At 42.1% G+C, this 17,521-nt stretch overlaps 1 protein-coding gene across 12 annotated transcripts in view; it reads right to left on the bottom strand.

Annotated features, from left to right (window-relative positions):
* The window catches only part of LOC144601899 (inositol 1,4,5-trisphosphate-gated calcium channel ITPR1), a 446,238-nt gene that overhangs the window by 281,916 nt on the left and 146,801 nt on the right, over positions 1-17,521 (bottom strand). For all 12 annotated transcript variants that reach the window (XM_078414430.1, XM_078414435.1, XM_078414436.1 and 9 more), the window contains exons 5-11: positions 14,710-14,796; positions 10,721-10,879; positions 9,567-9,665; positions 7,785-7,868; positions 6,631-6,777; positions 5,812-5,916; positions 5,679-5,723 (exon numbers count right to left, since the gene is read on the bottom strand). In XM_078414430.1, the coding sequence (XP_078270556.1) occupies positions 5,679-5,723; positions 5,812-5,916; positions 6,631-6,777; positions 7,785-7,868; positions 9,567-9,665; positions 10,721-10,879; positions 14,710-14,796 (726 nt within the window). The remainder of the gene's footprint in view (positions 1-5,678; positions 5,724-5,811; positions 5,917-6,630; positions 6,778-7,784; positions 7,869-9,566; positions 9,666-10,720; positions 10,880-14,709; positions 14,797-17,521) is intronic.

Raw genomic sequence — 17,521 nt, 5'->3', positions numbered from 1 at the left:
TTGAGGCATAGATTATGGACAGACATAGATAATACACAGTCAAGGCATAGGTAATAAGGCATGAAAACAAAGAGCTTCTACAAGTCTGGATTGAGGAGAACACAATTCAGGAGCAGTTGGGATCATTGCTAGAGATGGATGGGGTGAGATGTTGGAGGCATCAGGAAGCCAGCAGCTAAGACAAACATGAGTGCAGAATCGGGGACAAGCAGCAGGATCACTTTAGTCCTTTATTTTAAATATACTTGAAATGGTTCCTTGGTTAAATATTTGTGCAAATGAGCAAAAGCAAACAATTCTCAATGCTCAATAAAAAGAAAGTTTGCTATCCAGAATAAGGTGTCTCCTCCCAACCACAGTTCCACCATTTTAAGTTGTGAATGGTGGTGAACAATTAAGCAGCTCACAGGCAAGGAGGATTCAGAATATTAGCGCCCTCTCAGACAGCACAATACAAGCGCAGGAGATGAAACTGGGTGCAAACAAGTGCATTTGCAACCATCTCCCGAAGGAACAAGTGGATGATCTTCATCAGCTTCCTTCCAAAACCCCACCTCCACGGAAGCCAATCTTCAGTTAATATGCTTCATTTGATCAAAGGTTGCCCAGTGCTATTTGATAATCTACAATGCTGAAGATATTAAGAACTAGATATGATTCTATCCAAGCGATTCTATTCCAGTAGTTACAACACTGACTGACATCAATCCAACAATGTGATAAGGAGCTGGTCATCTTCCATGGTCCTGGTCCTGAGCTGAGGGTTCTTGTATACCTTGTCCAAACTGTCTAGATTCCACCCTGTCAGCAAGGTGCCATACACTGCACCGAGTTATCAAAATGTATTATGTCCAGATATCTATACAGTCTTTTCCAAACATGGAGGCAAGGTGTAAATGTCAACCCATGAAATCAGGGCACATTTGACTAAAATGTGTCACATTTGACCTGAAAATCTGAAGTCAGGAAGAAAAGAGATGGGTATTGTTGTTGGAGGACAGCACTCTCAGTCCAGGTCCAGGACCATGGAGTTAGTGTCCAAACAGACACTATCTACCCACAGACATAGCAGAGTTCCTTCACCAAAAGGACCATAATGGTTTCACCATCATGACCTAGGGTGATCAAGTATGGGCAGTAAATGTTGACCTTCCCATCAATGTGCACATACATCATGCATCATGCAAATAAAAGATAATTCATGTAGCAAATACAATAAGACAAACATTGACAGTATTGCAGCCTTTCCCTTCAGGAGGTTCAGCATATGTTTGTTCAGAGCAATGGTGAATCTGCAATCGGTAAAACTAACATTGCCGCCAAGATCCAATTCCAGTTGGCAGTCAACTTAAAATCCAGTAACTATTCAGAACTGATCACATTCAGCCATTTTATGTATAAATAGGGATGAGTACAGACATCTCCACGTTAAGAATTTTGTCGGATTGTAAGGGACAGATCGCTTCAGCACCCATTTACGTGCATTGAGGTTTAAAAAGAACAATTTTGAAGTGAGCACAGGAGCAAGTGAGAAAGAGTAACTACTCCCCCTGCTGCTCAAATTGTGTCTTTCACCAGAAGTGGAATCCAGGTTCAGCGGCCTCAGGCAAGGGAAAACTAATTGCATCTTTAGTTTTGGAGACACAGCATGAAACAGGCCTTCGGCCCAGCGAGTCCACACATACCATTGATCACACATTCATACTAGTTTTATGTTATCCCATTTTCTCATTCACTCCCTGCACACTAGGGGCATTTTACAGAGGTCAATTAAAGAACAAACACACACGTCTTTGCGATGTGGGAGGAAACCCTTGAACCCAGAGGAAACCCACATGGTCACAGGGAGAATATACAAACAGGTTCGAACCTGGGTCTCTGGCGCTGTGAGGCAGCAGCTTTACCAGCTGTGCCACCTCATCCTCATCAGAGGAGCTAAAGGGTTGGGAAAACTATGAAAATTACCAAACTTGATTACCATCAAAGAAACCCAACTGGCAAATGTGGGAAATAAATTGTATTTATTGTACTAGAAGATTGTACAATTTATGGTAACAAGAAGATTGTAAGGTCTCCCATTGATCGATCCCTTGATATGCTCATTCGTGTGAAAAAGAAACCTTTCAAATATGAAGCGGTTAGCCAAGTGGAAATCCATGTTAAACTCAAGACCCAATTACCTTTGAGCCACATGGCCTTTCACCCAATTTGTCAGCAGTCCAAATATTACAAAACTATGTCATGCTATTGGAGAATTATTAGCAACTTTTTTTAGCACAGAAAAACAAAATGAGGGTAAGATTGGTAACGGGGAACATGGTGGGGAGTTGGGAGGTGGGGTGATAAGATTGGAACTTGGAAGTGTCCTACATTATCTTGCTGTCATTTGTACATGGCCAGACATCTCTTAATACCATGTAATCCTAACACAAATGCAATGGCCTTTTAGCTCATTGGCCTTGCACTATTTCTCTGAAAGGGCTACCTATTCCTCTAATCCTTTTTTTCCACAGCCCTACAACATTTCCTCCTTTCAGCCATTTACTTAAATCCTTTATGAAAGCCATTATTGAATCAGCTGTCTCTACCATCCCATGCATGACAAATCAAATTAGAAGTGGAGGTAGACACAAAATGCTGTCTGAATCAGTCTGAAGGTCTCGACCCGAAACGGCACACATTCCTTCTCTCCAGAGATGCTGCCTGTCCCGCTGAGTTACTCCAGCATTTTGTGTCTACCTTTGATTTAAACCAGCATCTGCAGTTCTTTCCTACTCAAATTAGAACTGGTTCTTTTGCCTTGTGTTTGTGCCCTCGGCGTCTCTACAGCTTTGCTTACAGAATCCCACTATTTATCACAAATTCAAATGTTTGATTAAATCTTCTTAACCCATAATGCTCGGGAGAGAATAAGCTGAAATTGTTGAGCTGAGATAGATGTTTGGATACAAGGGAATCAAGGGGTGAGAGCAGGAAGGAGGCATGGAGGTAAAATATCGACCATGATCTTATGGAAAAAATGAGCAGTCATGAATTATCCACTCCTCCTTCTATTCCTTATTGTAATATTGAAGCACACTTTTTGCTCAGTTCCCGTGTCCATCTTAAATTGTGCAATTAGATCAGATTAGATCTTCTCAAAATTTCCACAACTAATGTACCAACTTCACATTTCTTTGTTGAACCTCAGCTGCCAGGTGCCCTCCCATTACTACTAGGTTTACCTTGGTCTTCCCATATTGTCATTGATAATTATGTTTCCAAGTTTTCAGTCCTCTCCGAAAGTTGCAATGACATTTTATGAGCAAATCACAGTCCAGGGCCATCAACACAGGAGAAAGAAAACAGCCCCAGAGAAGTTGTCAACAATTGGTCATGAGAATCATTAGCCTTTAGAATTCTACTACACAGCAGAGGCTTCAGCTCATTGACCACATCAAACCAGGAATGGACTCTAGGTTTTATCACGTGTGTCACAGAATGGAAACAGGTCCTTTGACCAAATGAGTGCATGCTGAGCATCAAGCACCATTTACACTATTTTATTACTCTGACATTCCCATCAACTACCCTCAGTTTCTTCTACTCATCTATACTTTATGAGCTGAAGAAAGGTCCTGACCCAAAACTTCGCCTATCCATGTTCTCCAGGGATGCTGCCTGACCTGCTGAGTAATCCAGAACTTTGCGCCTTATTTTTGGTACAGGTGTTTCGTGGAGTAATAATTGACACCTTAAGTTCGTAAAATGAATGAGGCTTCAACTCTAAAGGTTCCATTAAAAAGTTAGTCTCATCTATCAATCTGAATACACGAGCATTTGAAATCTTTATTCAAAGGAAACCAACTTCCCACTACAAGCCTCCTCTTTATTAACAGTTCTAAGTTGTTCTCCTTTTAAATTATTAGCTTTCAGAAGGTAGGATGTGTAGGAAAATAACTGCAGATGCTGCTACAAATCGAAGGTATCACAAAATGCTGGAGTAACTCAGCAGGTCAGGCAGCATCTCTGGAGAGAAGGAATGGGTGACGCTTCGGGTCGAGACCCTTCTTCAGACTGATGTCAGGGGGGGCGGCACAAAGAAAGGATATAGGTGGAGACGAAGACAGTGGGAGAACTGGGAAGGGGAAGAGAGAGACAGAGGAACTATCTAAAGTTAGAGAAGTCAATGTTCATACCACTGGGCTGTAAGCTGCCCAAGCGAAATACGAGGTGCTGTTCCTCCAATTTGTGGTGGGCCTCACTATGACATTGGAGGAGGCCCATGACAGAAAGGTCAGACTGGGAGTGGGAGGGAGAGTTGAAGTGCTCAGCCACCTCAGGTTGGTTAAGGCGGACTGAGCGAAGGTGTTTTGTGAAACGATCGCTGAAACGAAGTTTGGTCTCGCCGATGTAGGGAAGTTGATATCTGGAACAGTGGATACAATAGATGAGGTTGGAGAAGGTGCAGGTGAACCTCTGTTTCACCTGGAAGCTTTCAGAAGGTTATATTTTTGCGAGATAATACAAGTACAATTGGAAACTCAACATGGAGCGTTCAGCATTCTTTACTGTAATAAGCTACTCTGAGCCTTCAGTTCCTATATCTTTTCAGGATGTTATGGATGTTCTTATGGATTAATCACTTGTAATTGATTACCAGTGTGAGACAATAAATCATTCTAGTTTATCATGTGTCAGGGTGATTGAACAAACTCAAAATAAATGAATCTCATCCCTTTCCATTTAGCAATTGCTTTGTTCCTATTTTTAAACTTGAATACAAAGGGTAAGAGTTTGATCAATTCCACCTCCCTCTGAAGATGGAGGAATATTCAATTCCATCACTGCGTGGTGACACCTTAAAATCCATTAGGAGTTTACACCAATGATGAATTTCATTGAAAACTTTATAATTAGCTTGAAATTCGATACTTCCTCATCTGGAAACATTGTTGAAAGCCAGGGGAATAACAATGCTTTCAGGAAATTCTTGGCAGAGTGGTTCAGCTAGTGGACCTGCTGCCTTCACAGCACCAGGTTCAATCCTGACATCCAGTGCTATCTAATGAAACCTTATATGGGCTCCCTATGGCAGCGTGGGTTTCCTCCAGGTGCTCCAATTTCTCCTACATCCCTAAGACATGTGGGTTGGTCAATTAATCGGCCACTGTATATTCCATCCACCCCCCCCCCTCCCCCCCAAACCTACTCACCCAACCCCAAGCACATGTAGATGGTAGAATTGGGGGAATGTTGATGGGTATGTGGGGAAGTTAAAATTGGATTAATGAAGGGTTTATGTAAATGGGTGATTAGTAGTTGGCGTGGATTCAGTAAGATAAAGGTGGACACAAAATTCTGGAATAACTCAGCAGGTCAGGCAGCATCTCTGGAAAAAAGGACTAGGTGACGATTCAGGTCAAGACCCTTCTTCAGACGCTCGCCCCGAAACATTGGTTCAGTCTCGACCCGAAACGTCAGCTAATCCTTTTCTCCAGAGATGCTGCCTGACCCAATGAGTTACACCAGGATTTTGTGTCTATCTTCAGTGTAAACCAGCATCTGCCGTTCTTTTCTGCACAGTAAGCTGAAGAGCCTGGTTCATTGCCGTTTGGCTCAATGACGATCATAGACACTACTCGTGAATATGCAGTGCCTAGCTGTCTCGTATCATGAATGACATGAACTTCACTCACCGATGATCGGGATTCTTGACACTCTTCCTGGTAATTTGGATTAGCCTGAAAAAAAAAGCAATTCAACGTTAGGCCCTGTAGAGATCGCAAAGTAGTTAAATTTGAAAAACTCTGATGTAAAGGAAACACTTACATCACCAACCTCAGCAGCCAAGTAATTGCCCGTGGCCAAATGCTTGAAGCGGAAGAGACTGTTCCAGTGCCCAGCTCCACCACGGCAAGGGTCATGTTGAACAACCTAGTAAACAATGAAAACAAGCTAGTTTAGCTATTTTTGTCTCCATTCTTTCCTTTTTGCCCAAAGAATAAGTGTAAGTTTTGATTAGTACAGAGGTTGTGGGGAAATGGCGGGAGAATGGGGTTAGGAGGGAGAGATAGATCAGCCATGATTGAATGGTGGTGTAGAGTTAATGGGCCAAATGGCCTAATTCTACTCCTATCACTTATGACCTTATGAATCCAAGCGCAAGTAGAATGCTGATCACAATCCAAAATCCACCCAGCCAGGAAGCAGCATTGTATTTGGCCAGATTCCTGAAGAAATGAAAATACAATGGCAACAACATTTCAAAAGGACATTAATTGTCACTTTACAGGGTGTGGAGAAAATGCTGGTACAAAAGGCTGGACGATGAGACAGCTGCAACATTGTACACCCGCTCATGCATCCTTGCATCTATTTATCTGTTTTCACCAGGCTTGACTAGATCGATGGAGACCATCAACCTCAAGCTGAGGAAATTGGACCCTCGATCCCAGAAGTTTATTGGGGTCTGGGATGCTATTGGCACATGGGAGATGGAAGTTATGGGGAGAAAGGATTTTGCTGATTAACTGAAGCAAATGTCAGACCTCGACTGGAACCAGTTACAAGTTTCATCCTGTGTGGACATTTTCATGGTGTAAATATCACCTTACTACAACGAGTGATGTTTTAAACACAATGCCATACCTCAACCTCCCACAGTGCCTTGGAACTGGTTGCTGATGTAGCAGACTGCCGCCCTGTAGTCCGGAGAAACACATACTGCTTTTTCCGATATTCGTCGCAGGTGAGAAACTTTTCCTGCTCCGCGTGAAACAGTCTCACAACATCACCCTTGGAGAGAGAGATTAAAATAATGGCATTAATAGTTTGGTGATGGTAACCGAGATACCATCAATTAGGGTTTGTTTTAAGGCAATGGTTCGCAACTGGGTGACACGAAGGCGCAGCGGTAGAGTTGCTGCTTTACAGCGCCAGAGACCTGGGTTCGATCCTGACCACAGGTTCTGTTTTTGAGGAGTTTGTATGTTCTCCCCATTGCCTGCGTGGGTTAACTTCGGGAGCTCCAGTTTCCTTCCACAATCCAAAGACGTACAGGTGTGTAGGCTAATTGGTTTGGTAACATTTTAAATTGTCCCTCGTGCATGTAGGATAGTGTCAGTTTCCAGGGATTGTTGTTCAAGTTCAAGTTCAAAAACACTTCATTTGTCCCCGTGGGGCAATTTACAAAGGCACGTAGAGTAGTACAAAAACTATTGGGGGGGGGGGGAAGCAGCGGGACAGGGGGAGTTGGGAGTTGAGGAGTTTGGCACGGACTTGGTGAGCTGGCCTGTTTGCGCACTGTATCTCAAAACTAAACTACTGTAGCCAAAAGCCCTGTATGCTCAAAGATGATAAAAATCACTTAGGTTCCCTTTGGGGTTAAGGATGAATTACTTTCAGGATCTGAAATGGATTATGAGTCTAAGGTGGGATCGACATACTGTCTCATACATAGTGTCGATAAAACAGGCAGGTGGGGAGATTGGTTGGTTGCTCCCTTCTTCTGCACACTCTCAAAGGGACTCAGCACCATCACAAACACTGCTTCATTATTTAGAGCAGTCCCTAGACAGGGATATCCATTCTGTTGATAGACACAAATGCTGCAGTAACTCTATGGGTCAGCAGCATTCCTGGAGAACATGGAAGACAATGTTTCAGGTTGGAACCCATCATCAGAAGAATCTGTTACTTGGACAATGTCATCAACAGCTTCCACCAGGAGCCATCTGAAAATATGCCACATCAATGTTTATAATTCAATCCAGATAAATTGTAGGCAGTGCCAATTAGCTCACCCCTTTCAAGATGTCTTCCTTATTATCCAACCATTTCATGAACAGCACGATTTTCCAACTAGTGTTGCAATTCACAGAGTTAACCTGGAACAGACAGCATGCAAACATATCTTGATTAAAACAACTGCGTGGGGTTGCTTTTCAACAGAACTTCAATTGAACTGATTGCACTTGATAGATTGTTGCAAAACACAATTTCCAAATAATGCAAGTTTGTTATTCATGTTCCTATTGTCCTAATCTCAGCCTCCAAAAAGGTAGTTTTGTCTATTCATTGCTTTCCGTTGTGTGTAAAAATGTCAATTTTTTCTCTAAAATGAGTTGTGACGGCAAGATCCCCAGCATTATTCAACCAGTCTTCTTCAGTTGACTCTAACCACTCACACAGAATCTGTGTTCCCAATCAGTACAAGCAAGGCATTTCCAGAATATGGGCAGCTTCATAAGTCAACACCCTTGCAATTGCGAGGCCAACTGATGATGGAATCAGTTATCATTTGTGCTTATCTAATGTAAAATATCCTAATGTGGTTGTCCCTTTTCGTCATCTGTATTAATTGTTTGGATGAGAATGTAGTTGACATGGTTGATAATGTTTGTTGATGACACTAAAATCAGTAGAGTGGTGGACAGTGTATAACATTTTCTGAGATTACCGTGGGATTTGGATCAACTCGGCTAAAGGGCCAAAGAATGACAGATGGACTTTAAATCTGACACGTGTAAAGTGATGTATGTTCACAAGTTCAACTAGGGAAGAACTTACATGGTAAATTGCATGGCCCTGGGGAATATTGTGGAATAGTGAGAGGTACAAATACATTGTACACTGAAACTGGCAACATAGGTAGACAGAATGGTGAAGAAGGCATCTGCAACACCCATCTTCGTCGAGTACAAAAGTTGGGACGTCATATTCAAATGTACTGAGGTTTAGGTTTATTATTGTCACATGTACTGAGTGAGGTACAGTGAAAAGCCTTGTTTTGCATGGTATCCAAACAGATCAGATACACCATATGCAGATACAATCAGTTCAAACTCCAGTCCAATAGAGCAATTGGGATGATAGAGTATCGTTCTCAACATTTGTAACACATCAGTTCCTTGGACAAAGTCCAATATCCTGAATGGGTTAGAGGTGAATCGAACAGTACCCTAGCTTATAGAAGGACCATTCAGAAGCCTGAAAATGGGAGGGGGTGTGGGGGGGGGTGGGAGAAGAAGCAGTATATTTGCGATGGTTAAAAGATATTTGGATAGGTGCATGAATTGAAAGGGCTTAGAGGGATATGGGAGAAATGCAGGTGAATGGGACTTGCTCATGTAGGCAACTTGGTTGGCCTGGACAAGTTGGATTGCGGGGCCCGTTGTCAGTGTAAAGCTCTATGACTCTGTGGTCCATGCCATTAGCAAACCTGTCTTATTTGTAAGCCCTCAGAAATCAGGAGATTGAGGGTTACAATCCTACAGCAGGACATGAGCATATAGTCCGGTGCAGTACCCACTAAATGCTACATCATAGTGCCTTTTTCTAAATAATAAACAACTCAGTTCAAGTACAGAATAATCACCTGGTGTTTTGAAGCACATAGAATTCTCTTGACAGGTAAAAATTCTCCTTCAAAATTAGTCCTATTAAAACCACTGAAACCTCATCTATCTGCTGGATGTTCTGTTTACTTCCCATTAACACAAAATGTCCACTGCATATACTGTTTAATGAATAACAGTCCATATGAGGTATAGTGTCACGAAAGAAATAGAACGTTTATTCCTTGCCTCTTTGCATCCAGGATTGTCGACCAATTCACAATTGCTGGCATGAAGTGGCTGGCCAGCATTCACTGGGTTCAGCACCACTTTATCTCCAATCACAACCTTTGGGGTGAAAAAAGAGACCATTTAAGAATGGATATACGTTTCATTGCTCCAGTATCTTCATTCAATTACAATATGTTCAAATTGAGTTCTTTGGACTAAAGGTTCTCTGGAATATGCCAGAGGAATCTGGTTTAAAAGGGTCGGCCTTTTACAGTAGCAGGTTTCTTGCTTGTTTGGCTCATAGATGCCAAATCTGTATTTGAATACAATTCTGAGTGTTCAATGGCTTCTCTGAACTCAATGCGACTTTTGAGGTGTTGCTGGAATAACAGTGAGACAGCAGGAAAGCACAATCCTCCTGTGCACCAAAGCACAGTAGTCCATGGGGGACTACTAACATCAATTAGGAGTGGGATATCCTTTCTTCTGAAAGTCACTGCATTTATTACTGCCTCCAGAGACACCGGGATCACAAGGGATCAAAACTAGAACTTTACTGATCTGCCAAATCTTAATGAGACAGATTAGGAAAAGGCAACAAATTAAAGTCTGGTTTTAATATTGTTTGTAACTTCCATGTCATATTCTCACGGGATGCTCCAGTGTTTCCAACTATAGCACAGCAGCACGATGGCCCAGTTTATAAAACAGCTCTTTCAGTGCGAGAGGTCCAGTTTCACTCTGACCTCCAGGCTTGTCTATGTGAAGCTTGCTTGTTCTCCGTGCATCTGTGAAGGTTTCATCTAGATGATCCACTTTCCTCCCAGATCTCAATGACATGCAGGTTCTTGGTTAATTGGCTGCTGTGGACAACCTTTGTGCAGAGGGAAGTGGTGGAATCTGGGCATTTAATGGGAATGTGGGGAGAATAAAGTGGTGATGGCATTAGCGTAAAAATGAGTGACTGATAGGCCAGAGGATCTGCTTCCGTACTGTATCTCTCTGTAGAACTTGAACAAAACAATATTCAAGAGAAAAAATTAAACCAAATTAAAGCCATGTCGAGAGCAAAAGTTTAAATCTCACCATTTGTTAAAAGCATCCTAACCCATTGTGGTTCAAGCTCATGTTATTCTGCATTTCACATTATGTAGCCAATGTCCTCTACTTACACTATCACCTATGGACCGCAACTTGTAGAATGGCTGGATATAAAACCAGGAGCCTTCATTGCCAGCAGCATCCAGTTTCACCCTCATGGCATTCTTCTCCAACAGAGCTGGCAGCCTCTTGTTTACCGTCAGATACTTGTTGCTCTTCAGGTGCAACAGCTATAGAGTCACAAGGTCACATAAAATGTAGGAAGACAATTTGCAACAGCAACAATAGTATGAATTTGGAAACACCATTTGCATTCTTATTGGAGATCATGAAAGATGCTGGACAGGACAAAGAATGGCACCATAGAGAACTGGTTACAGAACACACTGAAAAAGGACGGGCAACTTAAGCACTCAAGGATAACAGGGTCAGATTTTTGCTGGGCTATGCATACAATAAGGAGCAAATAAGGACAGTAATTGGGACTAAAACGGGCGCTCAACCTTCATCCAACTCAACAGGTTTGAGCAACACAAACAATGGAAAGGGCACTTGCCACAAACATAGTTTGCCATTTCACACCAAACACTGGAAGCCATGAAAATACGACCAAACCCTTCTAAGGTGAAAACCACATGACCCGTCTAACAAGTCCACGCTAACTGCAATGATGCCAGGGAAGAGAGAAAATAATCCAACTGCATCTCTTTTTAAGTCGTGTATCTCTTTAAGTCATGCATCTCTTGCAAGAGGCCAACCTGCTCAGGAAGCATGCTAATTATACGTTTTTCACACTGAGACAAGAACTGGCAAGTTTACAGCATTGAACTAACATTCAATGCTGTAAACAATTAGGATTTTTTTCAGTTAGTTATCGTTTGTTACTTTTTTTGGCAGTTTCATTCATTAACAAAGAACACTTCATTTTAAGTTTTCTGTTTAATGGATCCAATTTTAGGAACATGCATTTAATTGTTATACACTCAGGCACAACCCCATTTGTTATCTTTAGCTGTGCGCAGGGAAGCACACAAACGTTGGGCGGGAGAAACCAATTGGTGCACGGAATGTGTCCCGCATCACCATGAAGCACAACATACAGAATGTTCATAAGTTCATAAGTTGTCAGAGCAGAGTAAGGCCCAGTTTCCATCACCATTCAATCATGGCTGATCTATCTCACCCTCTCAACCCCATTCTCCTGCCTTCTCCCCATAACCTCTGACACCATTGCTAATCAAGAATCTGTCAATCTCTGACTTTAAAATATCCATTGACTTGGCCTGCACAGCCATCTATGGCCACAGATTCACCACCCCCTGACTAAAGAAATTCATCCTCTCTCCTTTCTAAAGGTACATCCTTTCATTCTGAGGCAATGGCCTCTGGTCCTAGACTCTCCCACTAATGGAAACATTCTCTCCACATTCATTCTATCCAGGACTTTCACTATTCGCTAAGTTTCAATTAGGTCCCCCCTCATCCTTCTAAACTCCAGTGAGTGCAGGCCTAATGCCTTCAAATGCTCATCATATGTTAATCCGATCATTTGTGGGATCATTCTCATAAACCTCCTCTGGACCCTCTCCAATGCCAGCACATCCTTCCTCAGATATGGGTCCAAAACTGCTCACAATACTCTGAATGCGGCCTTACCAGCATTACATCCCTGTTTTATGTGAAATGTGGTCTTTACTACACACCTTAAAGGAAAAATGAAAAGATAATGTGTGTATGCACAAGTGGTTCTGTGTACCAAACATTACTCATGCAAATAGCAATAGAGTTTATTTACCCTATTCACTGATAAAAAGGAATCACATTACACCAAGCAAATCATTCACATACATGCAAGTCATGTTATGTTTCGAGACATCAGGGGCAATCTGTTGAAGGATATCATGCAATACTAATCCTTTATTAAAATATCTTTATAATGTGGGCGGCACGGACTTGGAGGGCCGAAGGGGCCTGTTTCCGGCTGTAGATATATGATATGATGCGTGGAAAGGTGCAAAACCAATTTCACTGGGCAATCACGCTATCTCAGATCCAGAGCTATAATTTCTCCCAGCACCCAAAGTATCTGTTCTGTTCAGGCTGGCACAAGTCTAGATTAATATATGTATTAATACATGGAACAAAAACCAGTCCTATCCTGGTACCATTCAGTTGTTGTGCGAATGAATCCTTGGATGCCAATAGAAGGAAATGAGCACAATGATTGTGTTCTGTGTGACTACACCTTCCATAGGATTCATTGCATTGATGCAAGATTACTTATGAAATGCCAACGCCAACTTCTCTCACTTGAGCTGCTGGGATTTCCCAAGAATTTCAAGTATTTTATTTTGGATTGTCGAAAGGCGATTCTCTTCAATCGACTATTTTAATGGGTTTGCAAATGTGGAAGCATTTTTGAAAGGTAGCACCCACAAAAACAACACCATTAGTTTGTTGGCTAACTTCAATGTGCCAACCCAATCTTTTGCCCCACCCCTGAACTTGTTAAAAAAAAAAGACAGGACACTGCTCCATAGAGACCTTTTTACAGACTACACCGGGGAAAGAAGGGCAAATGGAGAAGGGCAGATTTACGTGAGGCCAGTCTATCCCCCTGATGCGGAGAAAAAAAAGGACAAGTGCGTATCAGCCTTGATCAAACTGAATGGCACAGCAGGTTTGTTGTGCTGAATGGGCTCCTGTTAATGCAGGTTGGGAGATTAAAAGGGCAAAATTAAAATAGTATTTGGCCCAAGGCCATGTATTAAAATCCATGAATGTTTTCTGATCATGCTCAGTCAAGGGGGTAGGATCTATTAAGATAGGTATCACAAAATGCTAGAGTAACTCAGTGGGTCAGGCAGCATCTCTGAAGAGAAGGAATGGGTGACGTTTCGGGTCAAGACCGTTCTTCAGACTCTGAAGAAGGGTCTCGAACCGAAACGTCACCCATTCCTTCTCTCCAGAGATGCTGCCTGACCCGCTGAGTTACTCCAGCATTTTGTGATACCTTCGATTTGTACCAGCATCTGCAGTTATTTTCCTATTAAGAAAGGTACATCTTTTAAAAGCAAAACAAACCTGTGGTGTAAATTAATTAAATAAGCATAGTTGAAGTTTATTTTTCTAATTGAATTTCAATAATTGTTAAACGCTTCCAATCAGCAACACAGGAAAGACCATCAGCAGCACATAATTTCGGAGATGATCACATGGCACAGCAGCAATGAAGAAAGCTAATGGCATGTTGGCCTTCATAACGAGAGGATCTGAGTATTGGAGCAAAGAGGTCCTTCTGCTGTTGTACAGAACTCTGGTGAGACCACACCTGCAGTGTGCAGTTTTGGTCTCCTAATTTGAGGAAGTACATTCTTGCTATTGAGGGAGTGCAGCGTAGGTTTACAAGGTTAATTCCCAGGATGGCGGGACTGTCACATGATGAAAGAATAGAATGACTGGGCTTGTATTCACTGGAATTTAGAAGGATGAGAGGGGATCTTATAGAAACATATAAGATTATTAAGGGATTGGACACATTAGAGGCAGGAAACATGTTCCCGAAGTTGGGGAGTCCAGAACCAGGGGCCACAGTTTAAGAATAAGGGGTAGGCCATTTAGAACTGAGATGAGGAAAACTTTTTCACCCAGAGAGTTGTGAATTTGTGGAATTCTCTGCCGCAGAAGGCAGTGGAGGCCGATTCACTGGATGCATTCAAAAGAGAGTTAGATAGAGCTCTTTGGGCTAGTGGAATCAAGGGATATGGAGAGAAGGCAGGAACAGGGTACTGATTATGGATTATCAGTCATGATCACATTGAATGGCCTACTCTTGCACCTATTGTTTATATTTCTATGAGAGTCTGGAAATGGAGCTTCAGATTCCACAATCTGTGGCCTAGTTGCTGTTTTTGACGCACCCCACTTTGTGGGGTCACAGTGACTGTGACACCTCCAGGATACGTGGAGCTACATGGCTGTGGGACTAGAGGGGCAGCATATTGGAAGCACGGTATTGCAGGGTGTTAGTCGGGACACCATCAACATGTCCTGCACTTGCCTGAATAACATTGCCATATTGAATGATTGTTCCAAGTAACTTCCGGTTCTCCGATTCGTTCTGCTTCTTTTCCAGATCTGAAGCATGCTGTGGAGAGAGGCACAGACATCAGATCAGTGGCTGCCTCAGACCTTTAGATTAGCCCAAGCACAACATGGCTTGAACAGAACAACATTCTCAAACATACTCAAAGGTGAGAGAGTACTGGACACATATAGCTCCTGTTCCCCTGGAATCATGAATTCCATTGGTTTTGAGACCCTCTCTAAAATCTACATGAAGTTTGTTCAGGCTTATGACAGAAGAACTGATAAACTGCTGAAGGTGCCAATTTGCAAACAAGGCATGAGTTCATGAGTTCTGCTTGCCCTCCAAAGGGCAATCAGAACTACATAACTGGACTGCATAGATGCGTGCATGTGTGTGTGTGTGTGTGTGTGTGTGTGTGTGTGTGTGTGTGTGTGTGTGTGTGTGTGTGTGTGTGTGTGTGTGTGTGTGTTACATAGTATGATATTTACATATTCTGTTGAGCTGCTGCAAGTAAGAATTTCATTGTTTTATTTGGTACGTATGACAATAAAACACTCTTGATTCTCTTGACAAGAATGTGTGGAAAGATATCCACTACATTGCTGTCCAGGGATAATAATTTATTCTTCAAGCAACATCACTGAAATTGTATCGATCATCATCCTGCTGCTGTTTGCAGAAACATTCTGCATTTAATTTATGTTGCTGCACTACCCACAGCACAATGTGGCTATCTTTACAAAGTAACCATGGACATCCCCCCGAGATTGCGATGAATGCTTTACTTCATCATTTACATTATCATTGTTAACTTTTAAAGATTATCATACTACTCCGCATTTTGCAGAAATGGTCAGATTTATATTTATTTGGGCAAATAGGAGAAAGTTGTTTTATTGCGAATCAGGCGGAAAAACAGAAAGAGTTATGAAACCCTGTGCTCAATATTACTGGAGTCAGGACACCCAGGCGCCAGTATGGAATTTCAATGGACATTTCCACACGAAAAGAAATATTGCTTTATCACATCTGGAACGTGAACAAATCAGCTGGTGAATGAGGAGCACACAACCCAATTATCAAAAGCGTCATGGCACCAATGCCAAGAGAGTTTTGGCCAAACTGCAACAGTCAAGATTAAAAGCCAAAAAGAATATTGCAGAGAAGACATCAAATTAAAGCCTCAGCTTTTACAACATGTCCAAGATAACTACTTAAAAGTGCACGTCACAAAATAAATGGATTCTTCTTCTATATATAGAGGACCACAAATCTACTGGTTTGGTATACAATGCCATCTAGTTTAGTCACAGCCTTTAGTGTAGAACATTTGGCTCAGCTTTCTCTAAGCAACCTTAAAGTGCTTTTAAACTGACTTGATCTGGGGAAAAATGAGCCATTAAGTTCTTCCTTTACAAATATACCAAAAAATCAAACAATTTGCAACTTTCAATGTCTAAACCTATTAACCAACCATTATAGGATGAAGATGTATTTATAAGGTGACTTTCACACCTTTTGACATTGCAAAATGTACATTGAATGTGTGGTTGCTGCTAGATTTAGGGAAACACTGGACCAAGTAGAACTGTTGGGTCCAAAGCTCTCCTGCATTGGTGCATCACCCTCTCCACCCCCCCCCTTCCTCTCCCTCCCCCCCCTCGCTCTTTCCCTCCCTCCTCTCCTCCTCCCCCTCTCCAACCTCCCCCCTCCCTAGGAGATAGATTTAAACTTTAAAATGTGAATAACTTTAAAAATATAACACCAATTTCAATGAAACTTCTTCCATTAGCACCAAAGGGACGACGGTGAGTAAGATGGGCCTAAAATTGTTGCGCTATCATGTACCGTTTTGGCTGTAGCTCAGGAACAAACAAACTAGAGTTTTAGTATATCGATAGCCAATACTTTTTTCTTTAAAAGGTAGCACAATAAGATAGTGACCAAGCAATTGGCTTCAGTGATTTCAGTTTTTGGATGAGTAACAGCTGCAGAACTTCCACACACTTCTTTGACAGTTTAGTTTAGTTGAGCTTAATTTCCTTATTGTCACATGTACCGAGATACAGTGAAATGATTGTTCTGAATGCTACCCAGTCAAATTATGCTGTACACAAGTACAAGGAAACCTCTTCTGGAACAGCACGCAGAGAATTGGCATCTTCTGGCACCATCTTGCAACTTGCGAGTATTTAAAAAGTCCGGCCTTAGCCCAAGGAGATATGCATTGCTTATATTCTCCTTTAAGGCCTGGAGTTTTGACAGCAGAGGATCGATGAAATAGGAATTAGCCTGACCTAGTGTAAGGCCATCGAATCCTTCCACCACCACTTTGTGCGGCTGCTGCAGGCTGTGCCCAATACGTTCGCTCACCTGACTGTTGAAGGGTCTCTCATGGCCGCCTCTGCCATCACCATCATAAGAGATAGGAGTAGAATTAGGCCATTTGGTCCATCAAGTGAAAACATATAAATAGATGCAAGGATGCATGGATGCAAGGATACAATGTTGCAGCTGTCCCATCATCCAGCATTTTGTACCAGCATTTTCCCCACACCCTGCAAAGTGACAATTAATGTCCTTTTGAAATGTTGTTGCCATTGTATTTTCATTTCTTCAGGAATCTGGCCAAATACAATGCTGCTTCCCGGCTGGGTGGATATTGGATTGTGATCAGCATTCTATGGATTCATAAGGTCATAAGTGATAGGAGTAGAATGAGGGCATTCGGCACATCAAGTCTATTCCACCATTCAATCATGGCTGATGTATCTCTCCCTCC

Source organism: Rhinoraja longicauda, chromosome 17 (assembly GCF_053455715.1).
Source record: "Rhinoraja longicauda isolate Sanriku21f chromosome 17, sRhiLon1.1, whole genome shotgun sequence".
NCBI classification, from domain to species: Eukaryota; Metazoa; Chordata; class Chondrichthyes; order Rajiformes; family Arhynchobatidae; genus Rhinoraja; species Rhinoraja longicauda.
Note: the sequence above shows the minus strand (reverse complement) of the source record. Positions and strands in the feature narration are given on the sequence as shown.